The sequence below is a fragment of the Cyprinodon tularosa genome, unplaced genomic scaffold (genome assembly GCF_016077235.1).
Source record: "Cyprinodon tularosa strain WSP-4 unplaced genomic scaffold, ASM1607723v1 ctg152, whole genome shotgun sequence".
In the NCBI taxonomy this organism is placed as follows: Eukaryota; Metazoa; Chordata; class Actinopteri; order Cyprinodontiformes; family Cyprinodontidae; genus Cyprinodon; species Cyprinodon tularosa.
The window spans coordinates 1352989-1367891 of NW_024038354.1; the positions used below are offsets into that span (position 1 = coordinate 1352989).

The following is a 14903-nucleotide window of genomic DNA, read 5'->3' on the forward strand; positions in this document are numbered from 1 at the left end:
GATTGAGAAATTAGATATTAATATACATGTATTAGAAGATACATAAACTTATTTCTTCTCACAGTTTGACCTCAAACCAGTGTAATCTTTTCCATTTGTGGAATATGAGTCACCTGTATGTAATTTAAGGCTCTTCAAACACACCAGAAGGATGTTTTGAAATAATCTAAATAAATCAGTTAAGATATCAGAAAGAGAATGTTGAAACGTCAGGCTACAGCTCTCACAGCAATCCCTCACACTAAGCATACTTGTAGCGACAGTGGAGAGGAAAAACTCCCTTTGAACAGGAAGAAACCTCCAGCAGAACCAGCACCAGGCTCGGAGATCGTCTGCCTGGCTGTGTGTTTCCTGGATGGGGCTGCCTTTTACAGTTGCCTTTTGTATCTATGCTTCTGTCTCCTTGAACCCCAGTCAGCCTCAGCAGATGGCCGCTCACACTGAGCCTGGTTCTGCTGGAGGTTTCTTTCTGTTAAAGGGAGTTTTTCCTCGCCACTGTTGCTACAAGCATGCTTAGTGTGAGGGATTGCTGAAGAGTCAATGAGTCGATGCAATCAGCTGGTTTTCCTTAGATAGAAAACTTTGAATCAATCTGACTGGATGATCTGGTGAACTGGAAAGTGACCTGAGATGACATGATGTGAATTGGTGCTATAGAAATAAACTGAATAGAATTAAAGAAATTAAGTTCAAACATGCTTTGTTTGGCAAACAGGGAAATAGCAATCTATATACATCTATGATAAGTTCACCTGGAGTTGTGCATGAAGGTGAGGCAGCAGGAGTCAGGTTACTGTTTTATTGTTATTGGTAGAGTACAGGACGTGAGTCAGAAAGGTGCAAACAAAAACCTTCATTGTTTATGGCTGACTGTTGGATCCATAGGACAGGTGCATTAAAAACCTCCTCAGATCCTGTAAAACTGTCAGGAATGAGTCAGTGCTCTGCCAGGCCTCATTGTCTTATTCTACCTCCGGGCTTCTCGGTTTTCTGGGGTCGCACTGATATTTGACCACTTTGGTAACAGGGATCAAACAAGCACTTGTAACTGCATCTATGAACACATTCTAGGCAGAGCGGTTTAGGGCGCAGGAAAAGGGTGGAGCCGCAGGGATCGATCTGAACCCGAAGAGCCGCAGGAGGAAATGGAAGGAGATGCGCTCTGAATCTGCGGTTTCTCCACCGCTGCAGGATGCCTTTAGGGTCTCAATTTTCCTTCGCATCTCCCGCTTTGCTCTCAGGTTTAATCAGTGAAGGTAAAGTGCTGTCATGAGGCGCACCGCTCTGGCATTTCCGCGCGTGCAGCCCTCACCGCGAGCTGCGCGTAAAAGCGAGTGGCTCCGCAGCGCCCTGGCGCATCATCACTGCCCCGATCCAGGAGCCGAAAACGAAATAGTGGTCCTCGCCACTGGGATGGATCAGTACCTGCAGGAGGTCTTCCACCACCTGGCTCACCCCAACCAGGAGGATACTGTGTCCGCGGAGGACTTCAAGGCTCTTTGCGCTGTGCTGGGACTTCCCGCAGAGACAAGGACGCCCAAAGCAGAGGATGGAAGCGGAGATGGTGGAGTAGACCTGCAACAGGAAGACTTTTTGGACGTTTGCGCAAGTTTACCCCACCAGCTGTCCTTTAAAGACTTTCACTCGCGGCTCTGTGGGTATTTCCGTGTGCGCAGTGCGCCCGCAGTCAGCGGAGACTGCGTCTGGCGTCTGCCGGTGTCTGAGGACACGGAGCTGGTGGAGAGACAGATCCGACTCCGCTGGCCCCGCGTCCGGCAGAGGAAGTGTGTTAGTTTCGATTTGAGCAGAGATCAGACTGGAACCAGGAGCAAATCCACCAAAAAGGGAACCATGGAGGACCTCCGAGACCAAGGTAACAGGATGGTTGATCCTTTTAGGGTTCATGTTCTATATGTCCAACTATAGAGACTTAAATAATGAAATGATCTGAAACTTTGGATTCACCTTCATTGATTTATTGCTCTGTAAAACATAACAGACCTCATGCTGCAGTTTGAGGCCATTTAGGGTCTGTTTCCACCAGCTTAGCAAATCCACAAATTTAATGTCTATTATTTTAATAGCCAGGGGCAGATTTAGGAAATGTGGGACCCTAGGCAAAGACAGGCAGGGGGCCCCTCTGAATGGAGAAGACAACACATAGAACAGATCCATTCTACAGATAGAGAAATGTTAATAGAATAGACATCCATTATCTGTTCTAGGTTGTGTCCCTCTCTTCTTGTCCCTTTTCTTCTTGTTTTCCTCTCTATGTTTTGTACTCAGCTGACTTTTCATGCTGTCTCTAAAGGAATGAAAGATTTTTTCCAAGCACTAAGCTCACTTAGCTGATTGCTCCTTCCTGTGTTTCCAAAAAGGCCAAAGTAAATAACCCAGTCCTTCTTTTCACTGTAGACAAGCCATGATCTGCTTCTCTGTTCTCCATTTTTCATTTGGATGAAATAATAGCTGCATGAATCATGACAGCAGACAAGATAGAGGAGAGCAGGAGGCGGGGTTACCAATCTACTTGCTCTGGAGAGCAGAGTTCGCTGCTTTTAGATGTTGTCTCCAAAGTCTCCAGTAGCAGAAAAAAGTCTCTAGATTTGGCGCTAGGAGCTTTTTAGAAATCAAAGTGCTAGAGGGGTCTGAAAAGTGGCTAAATATAGCGACTAAAGCGCTAAGTTGGCAACACTGCTCTTTGCATGGTTTGTTTTCAAATGGTTTGCTGCTGTCTGTTTGGACCTTTCTGAACATGTGCAGCAAATGGACTGATCCAATATGGTGGACACTGAAGGGGGGGCTGAGACACACTTAATATTATCAGCGTTCTGATGGCATTTTAAAAACATAATTAATGTGCACAAATAAGGAACAGATGTATTAACCATACATGGAAACAGAGTTTTAGTGAAATCAATGTATGAAATAAGATAAAAAATTTTCTCACTATAGCTGGTAAAAGTTGAGAAATTATAAACAAGAGTTATCAAGTTCCAGCTTTGCTAAAATATATTTCTAAACAAATATAATGTTTATTTGATGGTTCTGGTTTGGGTTTCTTTCTTTTCTCCTTTTTAATGCCGGTTGGATCCTGGAAGAACCTTCTGGATCTGTCATGATCGGCAGGATTTCTAGCCCAGATGCAGAACACACACACAGAGGCAGAGGAAAAGTCCAAAGGTTTATTGAGTTCAGAACAGGGATCTTCCTGGAAAGCAGAGAGGACAAAACAGGTTAGGTTCAGGTTCCAGGGAAGTCAGGGAATCAGACAGGCAGGCTGGCTCGGGCTTGCCAAACCACAACAGGGTCAAAACAATCCGGCTCAGAGTGAAGTTCTCTTCCAGCTTATGTAGGAACCTTAATGAGCTGATGGGGAACAGATGAGCACAAGCTCTCAGGAGAGGATCTACGGCGCCCTCTGGTGGGCAAGCCTCTAGATCCTGACAGACAGCAGAACCCCTCAGAAAGGGATCCACGTCGCCCTCTGGAGGGCAAACCTCTGGATCCCAACAGGATCATTACTGCCACCTACTGTTAAGGAGGTTAATCAGTAGTTGTAGATAATGTACCTGTAAATGTTTATTCATATTTATAAATTTGTGATACATACTCGCACATTTGTAATTCTTACTCGTAAATATATACAATTCTCAGTTGCACATTTATTAATGGTACTCATAAATCTCTGATTTGTTCTCCTAAACCTGTAATTCATCTTGTAAGTTTGTCATTCGTACTCATAGTTTTGATAAGTTGTAACTCTAACTCTTATTCTCACAGATGGAGCCTCTGATGTAATATTTCTGAAGGGGTTTATGCACTGAGCCTGGTTCTGGTTCTGCTGGATGTTTCTTCCTGTTCAAAGGGAGTTTTTCCTCTCCACTGTCGCTACAAGCATGCTTAGTGTGAAGGATTGCTGAAGAGTCAATGAGTCGATGCAATCAGCTGGTTTTCCTTAGATAGAAAACTTTAAATCAATCTGACTGGATGATCTGGTGAACTGTAAAGTGACCTGAGATGACATGATGTGAATTGGAGCTATAGAAATAAACTGAATAGAATTGTCATGATGTTACAAAGTTCAGACCCAAATGCAGAAAACCAAACAGAGAGACCAGGGAAAAGGTTTAACAGGTTTTATTGAAGAAGTTAAACAGAGGGAGAAGTGTTGCTCTGAACACTGCTCATCCGGAACTGTAAAGTGAGGAGAAGACACAGCGGTTAGTTCAGGCTCAGTGGGGAATTTGACTCGTGAACTTGGAGAAGAGGATTTGGTTGCCAACTCACGTTTTCAGAGAAGTTGTTGGATCCTTAACTCCTGTCTATGTGCTGTGGTTCCAGTGTTTGTCTGATTGGGCGGAGGGCGAAACAGGGTTTACCCAGAATTAGGTTGTTAGTTGGTGAACGGAGAAGCTGACTGCCACTCAGATTTCCTGCGGTACTCGAACGTCTCGTAGTGGAGATGAATCCCTTTCTCAGTGAGAAGCTCAAACAATCTCTTGGGGAAAGTGGATCCAAACCTCCTGTTTGAACCCCAGCTCAGTTTGAAGCTCAGTTGATCCTTACAGGGAGAGAAGGTCAGAGAAATCCAGTTTGCAGGATGACTTCCTGCCGAGAGGCAAAGACAAAAAACAAAGTTAAACTCAGGTTGACAAGAACTCAGTTTGACTAAGCAAAACTCAGCTTGGCTAGAGTACCCAAAACTGGGAAACACTCTGGTGTCGAGGTAGTGGCAGTCAGCAGCTTAAGAGCACTCCGTTTAACGAGGAAATCAACAGCAGGTGTGTGAGGAGGAGAATCAGAACCAGGCGCCTCCTGGTGGAGGAAGGGAGACAAACACAGAAACACAAACACACAGACAGGAGTCCTGACAAGAATTGAGTTGACAAGAGGAACAAACACTTGTTTGTTGATTTAAATCAACAAATTCAGACACTTATCACATATTTTTATTGACAGTTACCTTACACCATGTAAGAGCACTTTGTTTTTTTGTCTTCCTTCTTAGGGCTAATTTTTGGGGAGTGGAGAAGTGATGTTTGTATTGACATGTTCTCCCCTCAGAGTTGTTCATCTCTGGTGCTCCTCTGTAGTTGCCATAGTTACCATTGACCTCTTTTATTAGATTTGTGGTTCAACTGTGCTCTTTCAGCTCTATGTTGTGGTCTATTGTGGCTTTTATGATCTTCAAAGCTTTTTCTCCATGATGCAGTTTGTTTACTAATGTTCTCTTGCAATTCTCAGTTGTATTTATCATTATAAAGCAACCCTTCTGTTTCATAGAACTGCAGTTATTGCCATAACTTCATTGAGAAAGAGTTTCTTAATCTCATTGGGACCATGCTGGATTAATGAAAGTTAAATAGAAAAAAATACATGCTAGTCAGAGGTTGAAACCTGACAGAATCAGCTTTAGAGAGCGACTGGTTTTAGTGACTGTTGCATCTGCACCAGCCTGTATTTACACAGGATGCATTTAACTTCTAATTCCCTGTAATTTCATTGCTTCAGCAGCATTCATGTGGCAAAGCCGTGAAAGGTATTGGTTATAAGCAGCGGTTCCTTCCATCTTGTTCTCCTCCCTTTAAATGTTGGTTCATTTACTGCTTGTTCTTTCATAAACTGAACAAGAATCTAAGGAGGTTCCTTGCAGGAGCAGAAGCTTTAATCCTCCCAGGGTGGTTGGATTAAAGGAAGCAAGGCTTCAAGGTCATCAGAAAGGACTAATCCAGTCACCCACAGCATTTATAGGCCGGGATGCTGCATTAACCAGTTCTGTTACTGTGAAAACCTTAGAAATGTAAGAGACACAGATAGGAATTAAAGATAAAATAAAGATGTGATGCTTTGGTGAGTTATTGCATTTCTTATGCTTATGTATCCTATACAAATAAGCCAGTTTATAACTTTTAGCTCTACAGCAGAATATAAATGCAAACTTAAATAATGTCAAGAAACCCGGACAGATGGACCCAGTATTCAAGGAGAGACAGTCAGTAGGAAAGTTCAAAAAGTTTATTAAATAAAGAAAACACAGTGGAGCTGTGACTGGTGGACACTGCAGGAGGGGGGCGGGGCACCGCCCAATCACAGACATTCTGGTTTAACAGTCCAGTCCAGGAATGTCCCCAGTGCTGCAGCTCTAAAGGTCCTTCAGGAAGCCGATCCTGGTCAGGGATTCAGAACAGACAGGAACAGACAGAACAGGATCCAGATCAGGCTGGAACAGACAGGTGGCAGGATCCAGGCTTCCAGGCATCATAGAGCTCCCAGGTGGGTTCAGAGTCTGACTAGGACCGCAAGCATGACCAGGTGGTCACGCACAGGAGCAGACAGGATCAGGTGCAGATGAGCAGGCTCAGTGGAAGAGGGTAGCCGAGACCGGACGTGGAACCGGAACTTGATGCAGGACCCTTAAACCAGGCTTACTGGGATAAAAACTGAACCTCCCCACAAATAGAGCCAAAAACCCAGAGGACTCAGCAGGGGAGGAACAGTGGACGAGCAGGAGACGAGACAGACACTAAACCCTCTATGCACTGGCCACCAGGATCCAGGATGCATGAACCTTGGAATAAAACAGACTGAACAGAACGACTAACTGAAAACAAATAATTATGATCTGGAGCCGAATGCACAGGCTGAACAGAATATAAACCAAAAGAAACAGGTGAGGGGAATAAATGATAATTGAGGCAGGGAGGGAAAACGACAGGTGAAAGAAATAACCAATTAAGGGAGAGCAAACAGGCCAGATCATGACAAATAAAAAAGAAATGAATTAGGAAATGTTCTTTTTGAGGTTTTGACTATTTGGGATCTTGTTGTTCAACATGGATTGATTGATGATTCATTTATGGAGGAATTTTCCTGGTAAAATTAGAACGCACATTTTTCATTTTTTTGGATAAACAGGATAGGGGTTGGGGGGTGATTTTGGCCCTGGTGGCCAGCTGGATCGTGGGTCCTGTCACCGGTCCCTGGCCCCCGGGCTATGGTGGTGCGACCGGTGGGGGCCCCCCTCTCTGTGGGGGCCCCCCTCTCTGTGGGGGCTCTCGTGGAACAGGGGCGCCTATTGGAGTCAGCGGGGGAGCTGGCTCTCTGGGAGTGCAGTAAGCCTCCCAGTCCTTTGCTCCCCAACCCCGAAATCCTCCCTCTGCCTGCTCCATCAAACTGCCACACATGTTGGCTTTTGGGGAGGGGGTTGTTACTGGAGGGCCCCACCTTCTGATGATGTCCCCCACCCCAATTCTATTTTCCATTTTAGACACTTTAATCTACAACATTTTCACAACACACATCTATGTAAGGCATTGTCTGGGGGGTGGGGACACTGGGGGTGGGGGGGCTTATTTCATGGGCCTCACCACTGTCGGCTCCCCCCATCCCTCGTCTGGTGCCGGGTGGGGGGCCGGTGGGGCCCCTCCCCCCATCCGGATTTTAAGTTCACCTATTGGGTCAACCATTGACAGCCAGCCACCCCGAAGTGGATCTGGTAAAGGGCCCCAGGGGCGCCCTACTCCCAGCGGGATCCCCAGCTTGGGCCCAGGGGGGCCAGGCCCCGTGGAGCAGCCCAAAGGATTAAGCCAGTAGCCACCCAGGCATCCATTATTCCTGGCGGCTACTCCGCAGGGCCTGACCACCCGGGGCCCGGCCGGGGCTCCCGTGGTGGTAGGGGCACCCCTGGGGCCTCGGGTCCCTGGGGCCAATGGCCGGTTCCACTTCGGGGTGGCTGGCTGCTGGCGGAGCCTGCGGACTCATCCCCGCATCAAAATTTGTCAGGCTTTTTTTGACATCAAGACAATTATTCTTATTGCCACATTGCCAGACAGGACACTGTAAAAAAAAATAAAATAATAAAATAAAATATATATATATATATATATATATATATATATATATATATATATTGATTCTGTTCATGGTGGAGAATCCTGCTTCACAGCAGCAGGTTGAGCCAAACATCCTCTAAATGTTCAGGGTCATCTTTGAGCACGCCATTTCACTTTTCTTTCACCAGTTCACCACAGTTCTTCCAGCAGTCCACACTTTCTCTGCTCTCTTTTTCTCATGGTCTTCTCCTTCTTTCCCATCGCCCGGCTTGCCACAGGTTTGCCTGCTGTGTCTAAAAGTAGCAGCAGCAGCAACCCAGACTGACAGCTCATTGGCTCATTTGGATCACGTGCAGCCTGGAGCCGGACGCTCCCCAGGGCTTTACCGTATTAACAGGAGAAGCGGCGCAAGTGAAATTAGACACTGCCGTTGGACAACATGCGGTAATTTGTAAATATTTCAAATTAGGTTGGGTCCAGATTAGCCAGCAGGTGGATCCGGATCCGGACCTAATCCCTGACCTCTGATGTATCATATTAAGAAATGTAGTCAGCGCATTAGTTTGGGTATTTGAATTTTTAAGGTACCTGCATGAAATGTCTCTTAGTGGCAATATTTGGTAGAAAAGACTAAATACCAATAAGAAGGACAGATCTCCAGTCAATCACAGGGCAACACAGAGACAAACAACCATTCACACACACCTAAGGAGGATTTAGAGAAGCCAGTTAACCTAACATTCATGTTTTTGGAATGTGGGAGGAAGCCGGAGTACCCAGAGAGAACCCACGCATGCTCAGGGAGAACATGCTAACTCCATGCAGAAAGACCCCGGGCCCAGACTAAACAATTCTTTTGGGAATTCTGATGTCATGAGATTTCCACTCCTCACAGAAAGTTTGAATTGAACCTTATCTTTTCCAGATGAGGTGGCTGCTCTCAGAGAGCTGGTTGAGGACCTCCGCTCTGCTCTGCAGGGGAGCGATGCTCGCTGTCTGGCCCTTGAAGTGGCCCTCAGACAGGAGAGGAGCCAGACGCTCACTGCCCCCTTTACCCACAGCGCCTCTGTTTCCACTCCTAAACCCTCAGGGAGCCTAATGCGGGCAAAGCTGGTGCCAACTGACAGACTTAAACATCAGCCTGGGGTTCAACGGGAAGACGGAACAAGGAGCGGACAGAGGAGGTGGGATATCAGGGACCCCATACTGAGGGAGCTAAAGCTGATTCGATCCTCACGGGATGGGCAGCTAGAGGAGGCCATCAAATTCAATGAGCGCTTGGAGGAAGAGCTGCAATGGGCTTATCAGGAGGTGCGCAAGCTGCAGGGGGTGGAGTCCTCCCTGAGGAAGGAGAACAACCAGATCAGGTGCTGCATATAACCTTTAATTGAACAAAAGTTTGTTTTTATTTATTTCAATGAAACGTTTTGATAATCTTTGCTAACAGGAGGCGGGCAGAGGAAGCTAGAGAGGCTCTGAGTTTGGGGCTGCAGAGGGTCCGGCTGATTCAGGAGCAGGCCCAGTCTGTGCCGCGGCTCCAGTCCAAAATCAGCAAGCTAGAGAGCGAGCTGCTCCGGTACAGGTACAAAGGCTGGGTGTGGTTTGGAGGATCCAGTTACACATCATTTCCCTTTGTCCTTTACTGACATGTACAGCGCCTCGCTACAGTAGCCAGAGATTAGATCCATTGCTTACAACTCAAAAACTTAGATAAGGCAAAATAGTGCAAAAGTGTTAAGAGATGGGAATCTGAAACATTAACAGATAAATGGTCGCAGAGAATTGCGGCCTAAGAATTGTGTCTCAATAAAAACAAGGTATTTTGTACACTATACGTAAAGGTAGACCCGCCCTCTCCACTTAACAGAAAAAAAATAAATGCACAACCCTGTACCCGCTTCCCTGAGGGAACCCCTACTGAACGTGTTTGAGGGCGCGCACTAGCCCATATCTCATTGAGGAGGTGCGGGATACATCTCACCCATATTGATAAATAAAAACTTCCCCTGCGAATAAGACTACTGGTGCATTAAAAAAAACTAAAACATGACATGCTTGTGTGTTCCTGTCAGACCCATGAAGTAGCCCTGAATTGCCACGTAGTCCAACTGAAATAGATCTGGGGTCTGTCTCTGTTGGTGCTACACTGCTCCCTGCAGATGCGTTGGATGTCTTTAATCCACATTCTGAGCTGTATCTGTAGCTATGCTGCTAGAGGCTTAGTCTGACGGAGGACATGTTGGTCAGTTTTCCTCTCACTGTTACATTCTCTTTTTCAGGATTGCAGTTGTTTACACTCCCTTGTTTATACCATTTGAGCTGTTAAAAAACTGCAATAGCCACCATTCGACCACTTAAATCAGGATTAAGACCTAGTTTATAACAAATACTGCTGATATGTTTTTTTTTTTTAAACAAACTAAAAGGCGACAGTGCTAAATAAACCTGCATCTTGTTTCATAAATGCTTGTCATCTCATCTCATTCTCCAGCAGAACTGGCTGCACATGCCTCTCTGTCGCCGCAGGTCGATTATCTCAACCTGAGGAATTATTTGGTAAAATGGGTGAAATACTGGGGATTATTACACTGTACAGTAAAGGATTTCACATATTGAAATCCAGTTGATCTCTTTTCAGATGCTGAATGTCTGCAGAGGGCAGTAGAGGGGAGAGCTGCCTCTGATGAAGAGGAAGATGACAGGGCTCTGAAGAAGAAAGAACAGAGTTTCTCCTTAGAGGAGAAGAGGAACCTTTCACACAACCATGGCTGTGGTGACGGGTGAGTCAACAGTTACCATGACAGATTACTTGTCTTAAAGTTGTGCAAAAAGAATAGAGAAGCACCGATCTGGGGATATTCCAAACCATTTATATATGTGTAAGAAAATTAAAAGATTAAATCATTAAAGGGAATTACGAACACCTAATCAACCTTATGCACTGAGATCTAACAGGACAAGTGCAGGTTGAAGAGAATTACTCCCTTAAGATATAATTTCATAACAATAGATTTCTCATATCTAAATTGTTGGTGGCATTTAGCGAAACAATTCCTTAAATCATTTGAAATGTCACCTTTCTTATTCTAGATGTCAGAGTGACGTCCACCAGCCTCCGTCTCAGAGCTCCTCAGAGCAGGAAAAGCAAACCAGCACATCTGCAGATGCCAGAGCGTGCTGCAGCTGGACTGAACCAAAGCAAGGGAGGAAAAATGGATGTGGAGCCTTCACAACGGTAAAGGTGAGTGAAAAAGTTTAGTTTTATTAATTAGGGAAAGCTTAAACGTGATAGAAAATCATGGGGGGGGGGGGGGGGGGGGGGGAATTATTATATTATTATATTTCAATGTGTTTTAACCTTTTGTATTTTCTTTAATTTAATCCAAAACTGGAAAGCATCTTACTAGTAATTTTTCTTTTTCGGTAAATAGGAAGACAGTTTTCAAAAAAGAGTTTATAGTAATATTGTTTATTGAACAGCTTAAAACAAAAATCACAAATCTTATTTTTAATGTCATCTTTTCATAAATGTATGTCTTTGACCGCTGAGCACCTTTACATTGAGACTTTTTTGCCCACTTAACAGGAAGTCTGCAAAGCACTGGATTGCTGTTTGTTTTTTAGGCGTCATGCTTGTAGTTTACAGCATAAAAATCCCCAAAACCTTGATTTAAAAATTCACTTTGACTCTCTAAGTCTAAAATCTTTATTTCAACCCTGGCTTTCGCTCCATAAAGGTGAAATTTCTGAGATGCAGGACTATAAGCTGCCATGTTACCAGTAGGAGTGTGGAAAAAATCGATTTGGTAATATATCGTGATATTCGGCTGCCCAATATGATATCAATCTTTCAGCTCCTAATATCAATTTTCATAAGAATAAAAAACAAAAAAAAAAACAAAGCATTTCACCGAAAACAATGAGGGGAAAATGGAGTACCTTTGCACCATCACTCTGGTAGATGGCGCTGTGGAGCAGGTCACCATCTCTGACTCAAACCCCAAACAATATGGATTCTGATGAACATATACGGCACTTACCTTTCATTTTGAGACCTGGGTAAAATATCGCATTACATAGTGATATCGCAATATTGTGATAATATGAATAGTGACCCAAGTACTACGACACGTATCGTATCACAACACCCATCGCAATACAAGCTAGCAGAACCTTAGATGTGGATATTCATGGTTGCCAAGGGTAACTTGTTCTCTTGATGGACGGTGGGTTTGACGAGTGTCCATGTTTTGGTAGGTTTACAGCTTGGTCCCATTATTTTGGATTTTAGATAATGGATTGAACGGTGTCCTCTGAACTGCCACTCTGGGTCCCTGAGCAAGACCCTTAACCCCACACTGCTCGCCAGGAGCCGCACAATGGCAGCCCACTGCTCCCCAAGGGGAGGGGTTTAATGCAGAGGTAAATTTCTCCAATATTAGTTCAATAAAGTTCAATGAAAAAGAAAAAATTATAAAATTATTGTATTACTTAGCACTGCTGCAGATCTCTCTACAACTTCATTGCTAAATGTGCAACATTTGAACAGGAAGAAACCTCCAGCAGAACCAGGCTCAGTGTGAGCGGCCATCTGCTGAGGCCCACTGGGGTTCAAGGAGACAGAAGCAGACATAGAAAAAGAAGCATAGATACAAAAGGCAATTGTCAACCAGCTCCACATGCGGCCCCGTCCAGGAAACACACAGCCAGGCAGACGAGCTCCGAGCCAGCTCCCATGTCAGAGGTTGAAGAGAGCACATCCAGTTAGTCACAGTCAGAGAAACAGGACTACACTGGAAAACAGGCTTCATGATGCTTTTTTTATGCTAACATTCCATATGGAGTCCTATGAAAATATGCTGCTACAGATGAAATGTGACAAAAAGTTGAAAAGGCTCTGGCCAAGGCGATGGACTCTGTTTTCCCCAACATCATAGGTTCGGAAAGACATGAGAGGTTTTAGTACAGAGCTTACCAAAAACAGGCCTACCTTAGTGCACATGCAGAGATTTAAAGGTGTGTCTGGATGCAAAGGTAAACCTCGAAAACTATCAAGGACTATTAGTGTTTGTTTGGTTGATCATGATCAGGGTTGCAAAATATTAGGAAAACATATTATTTCCAAAGCTATTGCTGAGCTTTGCAGTTAAAAAATTATAGCAATTAACTTGAACTTGCTGTCAGCTTTAGAATCACGAGCACCAGAAAACAGCCACTGTTATTGTAGGTATGAAGGGAAATGGAAATGTGCCCAACGGGGCAAAGGTATTTTTGGTGTTAAAAATTCACATCCATGGTATTTAACATGTCAAGTGCCTCACACATGGCAAACATTTAAATATTAGTCAGTCCGTGTTCTTCATATAAGTGATTTGAGCAGCTAAGGCAGAAAATTTGCCAATTGAAAAAGATTATTTATGATTAGAATAAGATAAAAGAACCAGATAATTTTATTTGGGTCTTTTCGGGCTCTGCCTTCAACCATTAACTTTGACTTTGAATTATTTAGCTTTTACAATATGGAGTTTAAAATATGAAACAACTTAAAATTGATGATATAACAGGACATTGTTTGGGATAGAGAAAGTGGAGAAAGTTTGTTTTACTTTGGTTACATGAACAGAGTTTGTCTCCCCAGAGGCCGGATGAGGAGGCCGAGAAGACACGTCTGTCTTTGCTAGAGGACAAACTGACAGATTCACTCAGCCTGCTGCTGCAGCTCCGTAATAAGGTACCTAAACCAACGGCCGCTGACCTGGGGGGGTGAGATGCAGGGGAGGATTTACCGTGGTGTCCACCATATTGGATCAGTCCATTTGCTGCACATGTTCAGAAAGGTCCAAACTGACAGCAGCAAACCATTTGAAAACAAACCATGCAAAGAGCAGTGTTGCCAACTTAGCGCTTTAGTCGCCTTTAATGTGGAGGTTAGAAAAGTGAGGTTTTTATGTCATACAATTTTAAGCCTGTTTTTACAGAGAAAAATGTAAATAATCTTCAGTATGGAGCAGATGGGATGAAAACACACAGTCCCACCGGGGGAGACGTGGCTCTCACACAGAGCCATCTGATGTTTGACCTGCTGGTACACTTCCTGTCTCTTCCCACCGTGTCTCTGCACATCAGAGTCTTTGAGTGCTTCTCAGTTGAAACAGATAAAACAAGAATGATGCTAAACTTTTAGTCAGTGTGCAGAAAGCTGTTCTGATTGACCAGCCTCCTCCATCTTTCTTTAGAATGTGTCACGAAGGGTCCTGGAGAAGATGGTGTTGGACAGCCTTGACGTGTGCCGTAGAGGAGAAGCTGGTAGTCTGCTCTGTCCTACATTTTCTTCATGCTCTGGCTTTGCATCTTTATTAAACCGTTTTGTTTTGCTGTGTAGCTCCACCTCCTCACATGCAGGCCGCTGACGCCCTCAGCATCCACCTGACCTCCAGTGACCTTACCAAAAGCAGAGGGCCGGAGGACAGGGGAGAAGGCCACAGTGGGAAGAAACATCTGCTTCCACCTTCAGGGTGTCAAACTAGCAACTCTCTGCTCATCTCTGGTTAAAAAGCTCATCTCTGTTACAGCTGTTTAAGTAAATCCATTATTAGCTGTTTTACCATTTACCCTTTGATATACACATTTATTTAATTTAAATTGTACTTCCATTTAGCACTTGTGTGGACCTATAAAAAAATAATGTGTATTGTTGTCTAGTCATGTTTTGGGTTGCAGAACATCAGAATAACCTACCTCAATAATTTGCTGCTCAGTCAATAAAAGCATCTTTTCATAAAAGTGTGTTGAAATGTTTCTGATGGATCAAAGTCAGACGTCAGGTAGTAGATATTTGTTTTTATGTTTATTGATCATTTCGTAAAGGAAAGCTCTGTGTTTCCAGCTTGAGGCTTTCTCTCTCTGCGGTTCTCATCCTGAGAAGAGATCAGTTTGGACAAACTCTTTAAATAACACCTCATCATTTATATGTATTAAACCAGGAGATATGATGACAGATTTAGGCAGAAATTGTAGATCGGAGAAAACAAAACATGCAAAGAGCAGTGTTGCTAACTTAGCGCTTTA

At 44.2% G+C, this 14903-nt stretch overlaps 1 protein-coding gene across 1 annotated transcript; it reads left to right on the forward strand.

The window, feature by feature from the left end:
- The first annotated feature begins 867 nt into the window (after positions 1-867).
- si:ch211-112f3.4 (EF-hand and coiled-coil domain-containing protein 1) lies at positions 868-14618 on the forward strand. Its single transcript, XM_038279655.1, has 9 exons — positions 868-1873; positions 8761-9202; positions 9283-9417; positions 10327-10391; positions 10474-10615; positions 10926-11076; positions 13417-13566; positions 14072-14141; positions 14218-14618. Exons 1-9 carry the CDS (start codon positions 1270-1272, stop codon positions 14385-14387), a joined length of 1929 nt encoding a protein of 642 aa, XP_038135583.1. The 5' UTR covers positions 868-1269; the 3' UTR covers positions 14388-14618.
- Positions 14619-14903: the final 285 nt, after the last annotated feature.

Bases quoted from the DNA above. Each gene is read 5' to 3' on its own strand.
- si:ch211-112f3.4 (XM_038279655.1), top strand. From the start codon at position 1,270: ATGAGGCGCACCGCTCTGGCATTTCCGCGCGTGCAGCCCTCACCGCGA. The intron at 1,874-8,760 runs GTAACAGGATGG...TATCTTTTCCAG, and splicing joins GGAGGACCTCCGAGACCAAG to ATGAGGTGGCTGCTCTCAGA. The intron at 10,392-10,473 runs GTAAAATGGGTG...ATCTCTTTTCAG, and splicing joins TCAACCTGAGGAATTATTTG to ATGCTGAATGTCTGCAGAGG.